General features: G+C 44.4%; 1 protein-coding gene across 4 annotated transcripts in view; it reads right to left on the bottom strand.

Moving 5' to 3' along the window:
• Positions 1-17,343, bottom strand: part of CNOT10 (CCR4-NOT transcription complex subunit 10) — a 418,130-nt gene that overhangs the window by 283,634 nt on the left and 117,153 nt on the right. For all 4 annotated transcript variants that reach the window (XM_085630585.1, XM_085630583.1, XM_085630584.1 and 1 more), the window contains 2 exons: positions 16,753-16,901; positions 3,887-3,970 (listed from right to left, as the gene is read on the bottom strand). In XM_085630585.1, the coding sequence (XP_085486711.1) occupies positions 3,887-3,970; positions 16,753-16,901 (233 nt within the window). The remainder of the gene's footprint in view (positions 1-3,886; positions 3,971-16,752; positions 16,902-17,343) is intronic.

Genomic DNA, 17,343 nt, shown 5'->3' with positions numbered 1-17,343 from the left:
TTCATATCTTTTCACTTATGCCTTCAAAAAGAACTGAAGTAACTGCCACCTGATGTGCATGATGAGATTCTGGTGGTGTCTGGATTTTTAAAGGTACAGTGACATATAGTGGCAGCCTATGAGGCTACTTTGTCCTATCCCCTTCGTCTCTATCATAAAAAAAGGGATTGTGAGAGATATAGTGCTTTGAGACCCTCGTGGGTGAGTAGCTGCATTCTACAAACACCGGATTGATTGATATTTATACTGTTTTGCACTAAAATTATCTTAAAATTGCTTTATTCTGGACCCTTTTTTCTCTTCAAGAAAAGGAATCTGGCCATTGTAGCTTAGGTAAATAGGTTGCATAAACTGTCTCAAGCGTCTTTTGCAGGCCTTCATGAAGAAAGGCAAAAATCTACACTTAAGACAATATATATGTATATATATATATATATATATATATATATATATATATATATATATATATATATATTCACTGAAAAAACCATAGGTTTACACATGTTATAGTTAGCTGGACATTTTACTGATAAAAAACCAATGAAATTCCCCCGTTATAGTTACTGTAGGCAACTATAACTCACGCGACCGTAATCCTCTGCTGATGCTAATACTGTATTTAGACACTTATTTGCCCATGTCTTCTTCCATTAAATTTTAGCTATACATATATTACAAATATTTTTTTTTCATAAAGACACATGTCATCAGCAGAGGATTACGGTCGCGTGAGTTATAGTTGCCTACAGTAACTATAACGGGGGAATTTCATTGGTTTTTTATCAGTAAAATGTCCAGCTAACTATAACATGTGTGAAACCTATGGTTTTTTCAGTGAATTTGCAAGGTTTTTTAAATGCTAATTCCTAACTATAACGTGTGTGAAACCTATGGTTTTTTCAGTGAATTTGTACGGTTTTTTAAATGCTAAGTTACTTTACGCCATTTGTGGCGTGCGCGCCCACTTAACGCAGTTCGTTCCGTGCGCGCACCGTGCGCGCACAGTGAGCACGCGGTGCGCTTCGCGCACCGCGTGCCCACGTTACGCTAGATGGGCCATGAACGCACGATGCGCTTCGCGCACCGTGCGCACATGGAGGTCATATGATGAGCATCGTTGTGACAGGTAAAATATATGTTTTGTTTATCTCTGATGAGCCATGCAAAAAAGGTGCCCTTCGGGCACCTTTTGCACACGGGGTGGGGAGAATGTGGATATATTTTTTTTTTTATTATTATTTCTTACCGTACGCATACGGTAAGCGTAATCGGCGAAATTTTCGAAAAAATTAAAATTGCCGTTTTTCACTTGGGGGATCGTTGGGGACTCCCTCGACATGGCTAGGTGCTTGGGAGATGTGTAAACAGCCCCTTTACATGATTTGCACTTTGTTTTTCAACCCCCTGTCAGAGTGCGAGAGATAAAATGGCGGCCGCCGCTTCCTGGTTGCGACCGATTCGAATGTTTACTAAGATCTAAGGGCCAATCAGAATCGCGCTCGCGCACGCCACCGTACGCGTACGGTAAGCGCACCGTAAGCGCACCGTAAGCTGGCTCAGATATATATATTGATTTAAAGGCTATTTTCTCAGAATCTACTGAACAGATTTACACCAAAAGGCACTTCCTTGACCTGAGGACTACCTCTCTGCCAAATTTCAAGTAATTCTGTTCAGCCGTTCGGGCTGTAGCCCTGTCTAAAGGTCCTATGGAAAAATGCATGGGAAAAACGCGTTTTGGGACCCCCCTTTTATCTCAGCCCCCGCTTGACGAATCCCCCCGAGACTTTCAGGGTAGGAGCGGAGCGTAGCGCCCCACCTATTTTGAAAAATTCGCGAGGATTCGTCAACCGGCGCCAAAGTTATTCAAAATAGAATGTTGCGGATTTCCTATGGAAACGTGGTCCTAACTATAACTACCTACTGGCGACCGCCAGTAGGTAATATATATATATATATATAACAACTGCTCAATGGTCCACGCACATGGACGAGACTATTCAGCGCTTAGGACTATAATGGAAACACCCCTATGAGAGAAAAGGAATTCAGGTAAGAAACACTTCCTTTTATCGCTTAATTTACTTCATAACTCACCTTTCCTTTGCCACAAACTTAGGCAACCCTGCTGTACAACGTCAGTAGCCCTGACCTCGTGGCTCCTAACCTATTACAGAGGGGTTTCTGCTTTAAATCAAAAGATGGTACAGGGGACCGTTGAAGGAAAGGAGCTCTTAGGTCTCTTCAATGTCACTCCCTACCAAACCACCCAACCCACCTGACATCAAAGGGATTGCAGGCACTCCTGTGTTCTCTACCACAGAACTTAAGCTGCCTATTGCAACAATGATTCAGCACTGGACCCCTTCTAAACTGTTCACTTCCAGAAAGGCCATCTCTCCTCTTACTGGTTGGTGTAGCGTTCTCTTTCAAGCAGTGCAACTCCAAAGAAATTCTCTTAGTAACTGTCAACAGACAAGAAGCTACAACTTGCTCTACTGTGCATAAGTGAATTAGTTATTAAGGACGATCAAGCTAAAGCTAAATGAAGTAATCAATCTCCAAGTATACAACAAATGTTATTTGCAAAGTGTTTATATACAGCCAGATTATAATAGAGATGTTTTGAAAGAATTAAATGATATCAATTTAATGAAGTGCACTGTTACTGAACAGGGCTTCCGAGCCCTAGGTATATTTAGAGAGGAAATAAGTTGAAAAATTCCAACTATTCAGATATTCCAGGGGGAAAGTCAAGTTGTCAGTGGATTGTGGAAGGCAAAATTAGTTGGGTTGAGAGATAGGCAAATCATTTCATAGCCTGGCAGTTAAGAAAGAGAAGGATTGGAAAGGATTCATTATAGGTCCTTAAATATTTAACTTAGAGAATTACTAAACTGGCCTAAGGCAAAGATGGCAGCTCACACAGGGGACTGTGCTTCAAGTCATGTTGACAAGAACACAAGCCAACTACTGTTCTGAGATCTATGATCTGAGGGGAGAGGAGTTGGCCCAACGGCTAGGGCGGTCGACCTTGAATCTGGGGAACTGGGTTCGAGTCTCAGCAATGACGCTGAACATCCTGTTATTCGGGGCAAATCACGTAATCTCCCCTTGCCTAACAAAAATGAATGTGTCATCATGTAATGCAACTGGTGCTATGTATAGCGCTCCGATACCCGATTCGGGTCAAGTTTGCGCTATATAAAACTCTGTAAAAAAATAAATAAATATACAAACCATTTTATAGGCAATCCATTTAATAGACAATTTATGAACGGGACACAAGTGAAAACCATTGAAAGAACACCGAAAATGTCTTGAAAAGTTCAAGAATGAGCTTAGCTGGCACATTATAGATAACATTCAGACCTACTGCTGCTGAAGTTCCTATGCTATTGATTCTGAGTTCTATGCCACTCCACCAGCTGGAAGCCATGACAGCTCAGGGAGGGTACAACCAGACTGTGCCCTCCCTTTCCCATAGCCCTAAAGCTTACTGTGCAACAGCTAACACTTACGAAAGAAACAGCATACAAAAATGGAGCTAGACCCCAGTTCCAAGGCAGATACAGAAATGGATGCAAGAATTAATGGGAAATATGGTGCATTGTGTCCTATATTAAGACACTATCTATTTTCTTTTCAATCAATAGTGGACAATGTTGCTATTATAGAGGTTAGTTTCAATTGATTTTTTTTTCAGGGCAGTATCCTGGACATGGAGCCAGTATCAGATAAGGCAAGGCACATGACACAAAGGGCAGGTTGGCCTTTAATTTGAAGAGACATTCAGACAGACAATTCTATATTGAATTCGTTTTCAGCTTTGCAAATTCATACTGCAAAAATATATATATTGTGCCTAGAAAGAAAAAATACTCACCTGGTGTATTTTGGATTTTGCAGCTTCTACCTGAGCGCCCCCTTCATTTTTCTGGTTAGAGGCATCTTTGTTGTTGCTACCAGTCTGTACGTATGATGAAAAACAAAGCAGACACTTTTATTTGGACTTGTGTGCAGTGGTTTACATGTCCGAAATTATTTATTTTGCATCTCTAGGAACTAGTGTAGCGTACAGTTAATTGGGACGCAGGTACAACTACACAGGTGCTAAATACCAATATCAGCCCAACTGCTACTACTACATCATACATTAAAACAACATTACACAAATGGTAAACTAAAACATTTGTGTCTTATCTTGTGTCAAAAATGTATAGTGAAGCATTCCAATGACAATAGAAGTCACTACAAAAATTTGCAGTTGAAGGGGCTTAGCCAGTGAAACAAGTGATAAATACCTAAAACAGAAATAAATGTCAGTGCATTGCTGCTGGGCCCATCTAGTCTACCCTTTTGCGTACGTGCTCTGAAAACGAATAGTTTCTTACCTGTCGGTGTAGTGTTGCAGCTTGAAGATCTTTCTGGATTCACTATGCTGTGCATTATTCCGCGGTCTGGTGGTTGGGTCCGGAATCGTAGTCTTTCATTTGTCTTTTTTTTTTTTTGTAGACCAGGTGGGCGTCGACGTCCCACCATTTGGTGTACTTCTCGTGACGTCGTCATGCTTCCTGCGGAAGTCCCACCTCGGGGCGCCATCTTCGGACTCTTTTTTTCTCTTTTTGAACCCTAGGCAATTTTCAGTATTTCTTCTTAATCATATCCTTGCTCACATTTCTTTTTAAGTCTCTTTTTGTTCTCCATTCTCTGTCTTTCCCCCCTCTTCTCCAGCCTCATCTTTCTGGCGGAGGTGGGTGGGTTCGCTAGTGAATCCAGAAAGATCTTCAAGCTGCAAAACTACAGCGACAGGTAAGAAACTATTTGTTTTGCAGCGTGAATCTTTCTGGATTCACTATGCTGTGCATAGATTTTGTAGCGGTTTGTCATCTTTGTGGCGGCTGGGTGGAAGATGAGCGTTGGTCGTTGAATATATGCTGAAGCACCTTCTGTCCTACTTGTGCTTCCTTGTTCATTTGTATATCCACGCAGTAGTGCTTAGTGAACGTGTGCACTGAAGCCCATGTTGCCGCCAGGCATATGTCTTGAATGGGTGTGTTCGCCAGAAAGGCGATTGTTGCTCCTTTCTTCCTCGTGGAGTGGGCCCGTGCCCCTTCCGATAGTTCTTGCCCTGCTTGTTTGTGGCAGAATTGTATCGTTAGTGCGATCCATCGCGCGATGGTGCCTTTTGTTACTGGTCTACCCAGGAAGCTGGTTGCGAAGGACACAAAAAACTGCTTCGTTTTCCTGTGCTCCTTGGTTCTCTCGATGTAGTGCATCACCGCCCTTCTAGCGTCTAGAGTGTGCAGTGCCCTTTCAGCGCTTGTGGCTGGGTTCTGAAAGAAGCTTGGTATTTGTACTGACTGGTTCATATGGAATGCCGACACCACCTTCGGCATGAAGTGTGGGTCCGTTCTCATTACGACTCTGTCCTTGTGTATTTGGATGTAAGGCTCGTGCAGCGTTAGCGCTTGCAGCTCGCTGACTCTGCGCAGCAAAGTTATTACCACCAGAAAGGCTGTCTTCATTGTTAGCATTTGAAGCGAGGCCTTGTGGATGGGCTCAAAGGGCGCCTTCATAAGTTCCGTTAGGACTATGTTGAGGTTCCATGCCGGCAGCGGCATCCTCTTTGGTGGCGCTATGCTCTTCGCCCCTTCCAGGAATCTCTTTACTACTCGCGATGTAAAGAAACTTTCACCCGTCTCACCTCGTGTGTAGGCTACAATCGCTGCTAGGTGTACCCTTAGCGAGGATGAGCATAGATTAGCCTTTAGTAGGTGTGTGAGGTATCTCAGCACTGTTGATTCCTTTGTCAACTTGTTTTGCAATTTCTTTTTGCTGCACCATTGTGTGAACCTCTTGCATTTTTCCCCATAGCATTTTCGTGTCGTCGGTCTCCTTGCCTCCCGGAGCACTCGCATAGTGCTTTGAGGTAGCTTAAGGTGTGCGAACTCTATGTCTTCAGGAGCCATGCCGCTAGGCCGAGGCTCTCTGGCTCTGGGTGTAGAACCTCTCCGTTCTGCATGGAGAGTAAGTCTTTTCTTTTGGTGAACTTGTGTGGTGGTCCCTGTGCCATCTCCACTATTTGTGAGTACCATGTCTGTCTTGGCCACTGTGGTGCCACTAGGATCAGTGTCATGTTGCTGGTCCTGCACTTGTTGAGTACCCTGTGTATCAGTGGTATTGGTGGAAAAGCATAGGCAAATGTTTTTGACCAACTTATCCATAGGGCATTCCCCTGGGATTGTTTTTCTGGTTGCCTGGATGCGAAGTTTTGGCATTTTGCATTCTGGTGTGTTGCAAACAGGTCTATTGTCGGTGTACCCCACCTTCTGAATAGCCTTTGCGTTTCCTGTCCATTGGGCTCCCACTCGTGGGATGCTGAAGTCTGCCTGCTGAGTCAGTCTGCTTCCACATTGTCCTTCCCTGGTAGGTGTATGGTCAGCAGGTCTATTTTGAGTGGGACGGCCCATCACCAAATCTCCTGAGCCAGGTTGGATAGGGGAATTGATTGTGTTCCTCCCTGCTTGTTGTATTGTCTGTTTGTATCAACACCTTCTGGTTGTACAGTTTTTTCTGGAAGGCCTTCAGGGCTAGGAATACGGTCTTCAATTCCAGGTAGTTGATGTGTCTGACCGCATCTGCTGGAGTCCACAGACCCCTCACTCTTGAGTTTGTTCATATGTGCTCCCCATCCTATCTGGGATGAGTCTGTGGTGATGGTCACCGTTGGGCTTGGTGGTGTCAAGGGCTTCCCTATAGTTATGTTCTCCTTGTTCCAACATGCTATCTCTTCTTGCACTGCGTGCGTTACAACCACTAGATCCTCCCAACTTCCGCTTGCTTGTGACCATTGCTGTTGCAGCTATTCCTGGAACGGTCTCATGTGTAGGCGTACATTGGGAACTAGGTGAATGCATGACGCCATCATCCCCATGATCTTGCTCGCTGTTCTCACTGTCAGAGCTCGCCCCTTCTGGTAGAGGCGCGTCTCCTTCAGCAGGGCAAGTGTTCTCTTGTCGCTGGGCACCACCGTTCCCTGTATGGTGTTGATCTGAGCCCCCAGGATGATCTTCACCTGTTCTGGTTCCGTAGAGGATTTCCCCCAGTGTATTGAGAATCCCAGCTTCGTTAGTGTGCTTGTGACCCATTGTGCGTGTTCCTCGCATCTTTCGCGTGAACTTGCCTTTATTAGCCAGTCGTCGAGATAAGGGTACACATGAATCCCTTCCCGCCGCAGGTACGCTGCCACTGCCGCTAGGCATTTTGTGAAAACCCTTGGTGCGGACTTTAGTCCGAATGCCAAGGTTGTGAATTGGTAGTGTTCTTTGTTGATGCGAGAACCTTAACAGATGTTTGTGCTGCCTGTTCATTGGGATGTGCAGGTAGGCATCTTTGAGATCCACGGTGGACATGAAGTCTCCGTCTCTCATTTGCGGGAGTACCTCTTGTAGGGACGTCATTTTGAATTCTGCGTCCTTATGCACTTGTTTAGGAACCGTAGATCCAGGATGGGTCTTAGTGTTTCATCCACCTTTGGTACCAGGAAGTAGTTTGAGTACACTCCCCTGTTCCTTTCTTTGAATGGTACTGGTTCTATAGCCTCCTTTTGGAGTAGCTCTTGTGCTTCCTCTACGAGTTGCACTAGCTCCTGTCCTGAGTGTTCCCTTCTCTTTGGTTTTTTGTGTAGTGGTTTCCTTTTCAGCTCTATGCAGTATCCAAACTGTATGATGCTGAGTATCCACTTGTCTGTTATGTTTTGCCATTCCTGAAGGAAATGTCTCAGCCTGCCGCCTACCGGTGTTGCATGCTCGTTGGCGTTTGGTCTGTGTAACCCTCTTGTTTTGGATCTTTTGTGCTCTACCCTCAGAGGGATCTTGTGGGTGAGCACTCCTCTCCGGGCGAAGTCACTTCGAGGTGGGCTGTTCTCCCCCTCTTCTTCTTTGCCCTCGTCCGTTCCCCCTACTGCGAAAGGACTGGCCCCGAGGCTGGTACTGCCAGTTTTGTTTCTGCTGCCCCTGCTGTCCGTGATTGTCGCCTTGATGGCCCTGCTGGAATGTCTGGTGTGACGTTCCCGGCTGGTTTCCTCCCCTTCCGTAAGGTCTCCGTGTCGGGGTACCTCTACGCATCCCGCTGAATTGCAGTGCCCCCATGGATCTTGCCGTTTCGTTCTCCTTTTTGAGCTGTGTGAGTTTTTCATCCACTGGCGCTCCGAACAGCGTTTCTCCGTTGAAAGGGGTGTTCAGGATGTTGTTCTGGACTTCTTGCTTGAAGCCTCAGATTCTGAGCCAGGCTTGCCTTCTTTCTGTTATTCCTATTGCCATCAACCTGCTTAATGTTTCTGCTCCATCCAAGGCTGTTTTAAGGCAAGAATTCGCTATATTCTTTCCTTCCTCGACTAGATGCAAAGCTCTTTGTTGGTATTGTTCGGGGAGGTGCTTGATTAGTTCCCCCATTTCGTCCCAATGTTGGTATTGGTGCCTGTTCAGTAGGGCATTGGAGTTCGCCATGCGCCAGTGCATCGCCGCGTTTCTCTCAATTTTTCTCCCAGACAGGTCCATCCTCCTGCTTTCCTTGTCTGGTGGTGGTCCAGAGGTAGCCGGGACATTAGCCCTTTTCCTGGCAGTAGATGCAATGATGGAATCCGCTGTGACGGATCCTTTGATGTATGGAGGGTCCTGGGAGGAGTGTTTATATTTTTTCTCCGTCCTGGGTGTGATGGACCTACATGTAGCTGGGTTCTTGAATGCCTCCTTCCCCTGGTTAATGACACTCTGTAGCATGGGGAGGAACTGGCTCCTCGTTTGGATGGGGAGCAGTGTCTCCAGTAAAAAGTCAGCCTTTGGCTTTTCTTCTTCCAGCTTAACGCCAAAAGCAGTTGCGGCGCTTTTGACAACCATATTGTAAGCCCCAATGTCATCTGGCGGCGAAGGCCTCTTAGGGTAAGTCTCCACGGGCTCTTCTGGATTTTCGGCGTCAAGGTCCTGCCACTCCAGGTCCTGTTTCGTCGACGGCGCCGAGCCGTACTCCGATTGTTGTTCCTCGTATTCCTCTCCCTCATCATAAAAGGTCCTCTTCCTCATCTCCGGGAGTCTTCGACATTTCCTCGGCCTCGAACTCTTCCTGTTCCTCGACTTCAACGATCGACGGTGGTTTCGTTGGAATTGTGAATTTTTTCATCTTTTCGTCAAACTCCTTTTTCCTTTGTAGGATGCTCTCCATTTCTGCCTCGAGCCTCCTCTTCTTCTTTTCCAGTTCGGAGGCATGTTCGGCGTCGAGCGCTGGTCTTTTCGACGGAGCCGTCGTCGACGCGACCTTATCTTTCGAAGTCGAGCGCCCAAGTTCTTGGCCTTGCTTCGACGACCTTTGCTTTTCGCCGGTCTTCGGCACCTGGGAGTCCTTCTTGAAGGATCCGCCATGCCTTTCGTCCTTGGACCCACTCGCGGCCGTCGAAATTTTCGGCACCCTGTCAAGGGTTTAGTGTTCGACGTCTCTCCTACCTTGTCAGACGTTTTCTTATTGGTCTCTGCGACCGTGAAGTCCTCAGGTCCCTCGGCGACGTGGTCTTCATCGTCGGTGGAGAGGCCCAGGTCGTACAGCGTCGGGGCCTGTCCCTTGCCCTCCATGTTGTAGTTGGCTCTCCTCTGTCTCTCTCTCACCCGGAGTGTCTTCGGTGTGAAGGCGGAACAGGCGTTGCAGTCTTTGATCTCGTGGTCGACTGGCAGGCAAAGGTTGCAGACCGGGTGTTGGTCCTTCTGCGCGTATTTATCGTGGCAGTTACGGCAGAATTTAAAGGGTGTCTTGTCCATTCCTGCGCTCAGTGTCCCTGAGTGCACATTCTCCGTTGGACGTCGAAGATCTCGAGGTTCTCCTCCTCCTTCGTCGTCCCGGCTCGATCTTCCTTCTGTAGACTTCCTCAACTTCTTCTTCGATGAAACGCGTGCTCTTTCTTCCCAAAAGACTCTGGAGCTTAACGTTGACGATCCAGACCCAACGGCAGAAAAAATAATCTGAAGATGGCGCCCCGAGGTGGGACTTCCACAGGAAGCATGACGACGTCACGAGAAGTACACCAAATGGTGGGACGTCGACGCCCACCTGGGCTACAAAAAAAGAAAAAAAGACAAAAGAAAGACTACGATTCCAGACCCAACCACCAGACCGCGGAATATTGCACAGCATAGTGAATCCAGAAAGATTCACGTTGCAAAACTAACTGTCACCACTTTACAATTTATTGTGATTTCGAGTTCTAGAACCTTTCGCCTGAAACAATGCAGCCCTTTATATATTACGGGGAAATGGTATCTCCAGCGCACCTAGCACTTACGGCCTGTCACATAACTAACTCTTAGTAAATTAGAATCGGACGGCAAGAGAACCAACTTTCTACTTCTTTTACAAATAGTCCCACGCCCGGTTCACAGAATCCAGGTTGGTGAATTTTTCATGCAAAAGGTGTATTTGAGAAAGCATAGTCTACCAGTATGCTGAAGCTTCACTATTTGCAACCTTAGATATAGGGGTGGGCACTCCAGGGAGTGGTCAAATCCTTTGTTCATGGCCCCATGGTAACACATTTTACTTAGAGACCTTACTGAAATGTCTGACAAAGTAGTCCAGACTGGTCTGGCGTAACCCACTCAGTAATAACTGAAGGAAATTGGGTACTGATCATATAAAGTAGTCAAGACTACCGTGACCTACTATTCCTTGCTCATTGTTCTGTTCTTTCCCAACACTAGAAACCAAAGCTGATAATAGTTCAGACCACACATTCCAATAGAAGCAGAGGAAGACTGCCTCCCGGCAAGAATCTCAGGATATCCAAAAACTACATTCACATACAATGAAACAACACTCAGTTACACAGTCTACGTGTATGCCAAACATCTAATGCAAATCTAGCCTTCTCGGACCAAGGTAGCACATTTCTGGCTTAGACCAATCATATGCCCCTCATACACTTCAAGTGAACATCATGGAAAATATAATGTGGATATCTTACAGACTGCTCTTGTTTCAGATAGGTCTCAGCAAATCTACAGATATTCCTCTGGATCTTTTGGAACAGACAGAAATTTCAGGGTGCACAAATCCTAGATGCTGAAAGGGTTTGAGATGCCGAAAACAATGCCACAGGCAATGAAAACTAGCAATATCAATCTGCCTGGAGTTTTGGCAGCAAAGGTGACTGATCTGAGGCACTGCCTGAACTTTTTAATGCAAAGTAAAAGTCTGTGCCACAATTACTACGTTTTGCAGAATTTCAGCAGAACTCCATATTAAAGCATGTTTTAAAGCAGTCATATAGCAAGGAATCTTTGCTTTTATGCCTGTCAATAGAAATAATCTGTGGTGATAAAATGGTGAAAATGAGCGAAATCCATGCAGGTAGACATTAACGCTTTTTTGAGAGCACAGCTTTGGCGACATCACCTTAGTAAATACCTGTCCTACATATCACATGGCCGCTTCTGCAAAATATAGACACTTAAAAAATATAAAGAGAATCAAATATATAACACACTGGTTAATTGCTACAACTGAATATCAATAATTTGCACTGAAAATGTAACATCCAAAACACAATATGAACATATACAAAACAGTCATTACACATAGGTTAAGAAGAAAAAAAAACACAATCTAAAGCTTAAAAGCTTTAAAACATCTGTTCATCCAGTCTTTGTGCTTGGATGCGCTTAACAACTCTATACCTACAGGAGAGTTAGCACTACCTTTGGCTTTGTACTCTATCGTATGTAAGGTCATTTTGACGGGCCTTCATTACCTAAGCTTCTAAGGCCAATATCTCAGAAACGGTGTTACCAGAAACTGACAATAATTATTGCTATGCCATGTCTTCTTCTAAGGACGAACCGAAATATGCGCCAGCTGGAGGAAACTGAGTGGTAGCATTTAACTTTCTACACAGTTACCTTCAGGGGCTGTAGAATGCCACTGTGAATGAGAATTGAGAGAAAGCAAATATGGTTCTAGTTTGTATTGAATTGTGTTTATTTAGAGCTTACTACCCCTGATGAGGCGTCTGAGCACTTTTCGGCGAGTAGCTCGCTACCCTGGAACCTAAAAAGGATTAGTATAGCGGAATTTGAGTTACTCTGAGCAATGGACATGAGTCTGTTAGTTGGATAGATAAAGAGAATGGGGGATAGAGGGAAAAGTCTAGAAAGTGTTAATTGGGAGATCATAGTAGTAAGATGAGGTTTGGGATGAATATAAGAAGAGATGGAGGACGGTAGAAACTTTAGAAATGGATTAGGGAGATAATGGTAGTAAAATGAGTTTTGGGATGAGTCAAAGGAGGGATAGGTGAGGGCAGAATTTAGAAGGGTTGTTTGGGGGATCATTGTATTAAAAAGAGGTTTGGGTGATCCAAGGAGGGATAGAGGAGGGAAGTCTAGAAAGGGTTAGTTTGGAGATCACAGTAGTAGAATGAGGTTTGGGTTGAGTCAGAGTGTGGAGGTAGAGGATATATCGAGAGAGGTAGAGAATGAAATATATGGTACTGCATTGAAGAGAGTCAAAGTTTTTTTTCTTCTTTTTCAGTAAGAGTAAAGTAATAAATATATATAGATAGCTAAGTACATATTATACATATTTATATCAAGAAATACACATAGCTAGCTACATAAATATAATCAAATTAACTTTAATTTTTATATACACAGGGATATGCTGTACATTTGTGTTTGAGTAGGGTGGTTATGTAGGAAAGATCCAACTCTTGAGTAGTCTTCTTAGGATAAGATAGTTACCTGTGGATCTTGTGTTTGGGGGTAAGGAATTCCATAATGTGGTTGCTTGAACAGAGAAAGATGTGTCACCTGTGGTTTTTTCTTGTATGTTGGGATTTTGAGGTGTTGTGCCAATCTGTCTTTCCTTGGTTGAATGGATGAATTGTTGAATGATTTTATTCCTGATGGAAAGCGGCCTTGTTCCATGTATTGCTTTGTTGGTGTTACAAAGCAGCTTGAATGTAGAACTTTTGGCAACCGGTAACCAATGTAGGCCCCTCAAGGCAGGAGAGATGTGGACATGTGGCTTTACATGTAGAAGTAGTCTGGCAGCAGGGTTCTGAATCCATTGTAGACTTTCATAGTTGACCAAGATGATCCATGGTAGAGGCCACTGGCGTAATCAAGTTTAGACTGTACAAGAGAGATCGAGGCTAGGAGCTTGTACCGAAATCCCAGGTGGGGGAGGATGCGTCTCAGTTTTTATAGTAATGTAGCTTGACCGTGCTAATTTGTCCACTTGGGCATTCAATGATAACATGGAGTTCATGGTATATCAAAGGTTTCTTACTTCCTTAGATATTTTAGGAGATGGTCCCAGAACCTCAGGCCAGGAATGTTTTTCTGTGTGAGAGTCTGAGTAGCAGATTAAGAGAGGGACATACCACCAAGAAGATTGGAGACTATATAAAAATATATTCACCTGATAAAATTACCTTTCTATTTTTGTAAAAAGGATTAAAACTGTACTGAACGTGGTAAGCTGGACATAGGTCTGCCCTGTTTGATCCCCCCAGCTAATGTTAAGTTTATTTGTAGAGCGCAACGGTTATCCTGGGGTGTCCTGGCGCTAGTTACCTGTCATTTCAGCTATCACCAACAGAAAAATGTAATTGTTGAACAGCCATGTTTTCAAGGCCCTTCTGAAAGCCAACAGATCTGTGGCATTTCTGAGATGGGCCGGGAGGTCATTCCAAGCCTTGGCCGCTCCGAAGACAAATCTTCGTCCTCCCCATGATACTTTTTCTGTGGGCGGGACTATAACCATTTTGGCTCCTACTGAGCGTAGATTTCTTGTGGGTATGTACCGATTAAACTGTTTCTGTAAGTACTCCGGTCCAATACCTTGAAGTGCTTTGAATACGGTGCACAAAGATTTTAAAAGCACTCGCTTTTTCACCGGGAGCCAATGTAGCTTTTTAATTTCGTTGGAGATCGCCGCAAATTTGGGCACCCCAGTAAGTAATCTGGCGGCCGCATTTTGTATCCTTTGGAGTTTATTTATAAAGCGTTCTTGAATGTTTAAATAAAGGCCATTGCAGTAATCAAGTTTTGACAAAACAAGTGCGGTGACCACTGTTTTCCGGCTCCCCGCTGGCAGGAATGGCAGTATTTTTTTCACTGTTTTGAGAACAAAAGCGGGTTGATGTTGAAACTGCATTGACTTGGTCGCCCAGGTTTAATTTGTCGTCTACTAGTATTCCCAGGTTTTTTACTTTCTTCATGGGAACAGGAAGTGATCCCATTGTTGATGGCCACCAGCTTGGGTTCCAGAAGTTAGGACCATTCCCAAATACTATGACTTCCGTTTTATTTGAATTAAGCTTTAGGCAGTTTTTTGCCATCCAACCGCCCACTGCTTCCATGCAGTTATGAAAACGGTTGTCCATACCCACCTCCTTTCCTGGCAAAAGAGACACCACGATTTGGGTGTCATCCACATAGGAGGTGAGATCAAAACCAAAGGTGTTAATGATAGGGGCCAGAGAGGAAACATAGACATTGAAAAACGTAGGGCTCAATGACGACCCCTGCGGAACCCCGCAGGGCAGAGCAAAGGGTTTTGACTGGTATTCACCCAGGGATACCACTTGTACTCTATCCGCAAGGAAGGACTGCCAGAGATTCCAAGCCAGTGAGTTAACCGATGATGCTTTGAGACAGATTTGTATAAAGGCTAAATAACAACTGAATATATCTGGGCTTGTAGAAACCCTGTGCCATGTGAAGGCATGAAAAGTGACATGACTTGCTCTAGGTTGACATGGTACAGGTGCAAGTGATGCAGGCTGTGCCTGGCAAGTCCAGAGACTCAGGCAGATGAGCGGGAGAGACCCAACAGCAGAGCAGAGAGAGGAAAACCATAGACAGCACTTGCTGCTGGCGTGGGTGAGAAGCACAGTATCAGTACAGAGTGGCGGCCATCATTTTCTCAAGCAGTGCAAGTGTCAGTGGCGTCCATTTCAGAATATGTTCTTGAATCTTACTACAGTTACCACAATGCCTAATCCCTCTCAGAGATACCAGAAAGAGGGGACAAAGAGTCACTTTTCTATTCTCCCTGGAGGCAGCATAGCACACAAAACGAGGGCTGTGGGAACAGGCGTCTATCTACATTCAAGACATTTGGACCACTGACCCTGGCATGATGAAGATTTTCCATAGAATAAATAAGAACACATCCGACCTGAACTCCAAGTCTGACACATTAACGGGCATTACAGAGAAGAGTATCACAACTGGGAAAGCAACCCAAGCACTCCCAGGCAACAGATTCAAAATATCAATGATATTCAGGGTGGCCTAGGGACAGTGCATAAACACTTAAGTGTCATGGAACATTTACTGGAACTCTCGGAAAAATGCAGCCAGGGACAAGGACCTGCACACTTTGGGAGTCTCTGAAGCAGATGGTTTTTTGTGTATGCAGATATGAAATCCTGGATGGTGGAGAAGTTTGAGAGCAATATGACTGGATGTGTGAAGAGGTGTTTTAGGCTTAAATGGCAACCTCTGCTGGCAAAGAGTAGAATACGGTTTTGAAAGATAAGGACACCAAATATTGTGTACTGGAGATGGTCACTTACAGGAGCAAAATAAAGATGGAAAGCAACCCCATTTACTTTTTTTTCCAGACACCTTTCTTAATTAAAAATAAAATAAAAATGCAGATGCTGACCCAGCAAGAGTTTTAAGCAAGAAAAGCACAGGCAAAATGACCATACGTGATAAAGTTTAATGTTGGAAACGGTACTTGTTCTAGAATACAACAGATGTCCACAAAATCCTTGCCTCACTTTGGTAGGGTGTAGGATGGGGCTAGGAAAGGATGCTTCCTTCGATGGCAGACACCAATTAGGTGATTCTAACCACTCACTGTGTCCCAAGGGAAATATGTCAATTTTGGTGATGCAGAATTCATCATGTCCATGTCTTATAAGAACTGTAATTAAAATTTGATGTACATACTGAGCGGTGACTATTGCAAGACTGCAATAATCCAAGCAAGATTCTAAACACAGGCAACACCCATGACCACCCCCGAAACTGCAGAAGCCAAAGTTGTGATTTTTTCAAGTGCACCCATCCCCTACATTCATCAATCCACTCTTTCCAATGCACATCTCTATTTCCAACCGTCTGGCCATCTGAATTAGCTTCTTCCTTCCATCTCCCATTTATCTAATTGCTAATGGCCCGGTTTACCACTTTCTCCCTTTCCTAAATCCCAAAGCACCATGGACTCTCTAGAGAAGGCATGTTTGACGTCACTGACTCTTTGGTGCTAATTACACGGGGGCGGGGGAGGGGGGTATGGGGGAACTACTGATTGTGTCCGAAAAAAGGCCTGGTGATCAGATATGGTGGACTACCAAATGAGAGAACAATAGAGGATCAACACACTCATTTGAAGGTCTAATGTTGGACTGAGATGACGATCCCACCAGCAAATGTTGTGTTATCTATTTTTCCTATGGGAGATCTTGTTGTTTTCTTAGGTTATCTCTGAAACCAATAAATATTGCTATACATACAGTCAATCCATTTAGTTACACCATCTCTATTCAGAGGCAACCTACACACATGGGGAAAAAGTGTGGGCACCTGGGAAACATCCTACGCAAAGTAAATTAGGGATGAAAAAACTGCATCTCCCTGAAGCATCAGACCCAAAGCACTACTTAGTGCAGCTCTGCAATAACTGACTCACCTCGTTATGTTTCCCGTTTTTAGTAATACTGCTTCCCTGCAAAATCATCTTCTCCAGGACCACGAGAAGATGCAAGGCTTTCTCAGTTTGATGGGTCAGCAGATACAGGTCCACCAAGAGGAAGCAGACAGCCTGTGCAAACTTCTCTTCTGAAAAACAAGGGAAATAAACTGAATATATGATGCAGAGCTAGATCCTGAAAAAAATAAAAGATAAATCACAACACAATCCTGCATGCATCATTAACCATCACAATTACTATTACTATCGTATATATCTAAGACCTGTGTTTCGCTTTTGGGAAATGTCACTATTGTCCAAATATATGCACCTTCCAACCATGTCCCAATCCTAGGGGTCATGTAACCAACTAGAAAATGATGTACCTTAAAACGGGAAAGAAAAAATGCCTTGACGCATTTACTAACTAATTGGTTACTGACCAGTAGGAGTAATTCCTGAAACACGGTGACCCTGGGCAGTGGCATGATGACAACTAAGTCTGTCTTTAATCGTAACTGTTTCAGTTTAACATTATGCATTAGCTTAAAAGGTTCTTGCATTAGCTCTATGAGCGCTATGCTTAGATTC

The sequence above is a fragment of the Triturus cristatus genome, chromosome 10 (genome assembly GCF_964204655.1).
Source record: "Triturus cristatus chromosome 10, aTriCri1.1, whole genome shotgun sequence".
NCBI classification, from domain to species: Eukaryota; Metazoa; Chordata; class Amphibia; order Caudata; family Salamandridae; genus Triturus; species Triturus cristatus.
Note: the sequence above shows the minus strand (reverse complement) of the source record. Positions and strands in the feature narration are given on the sequence as shown.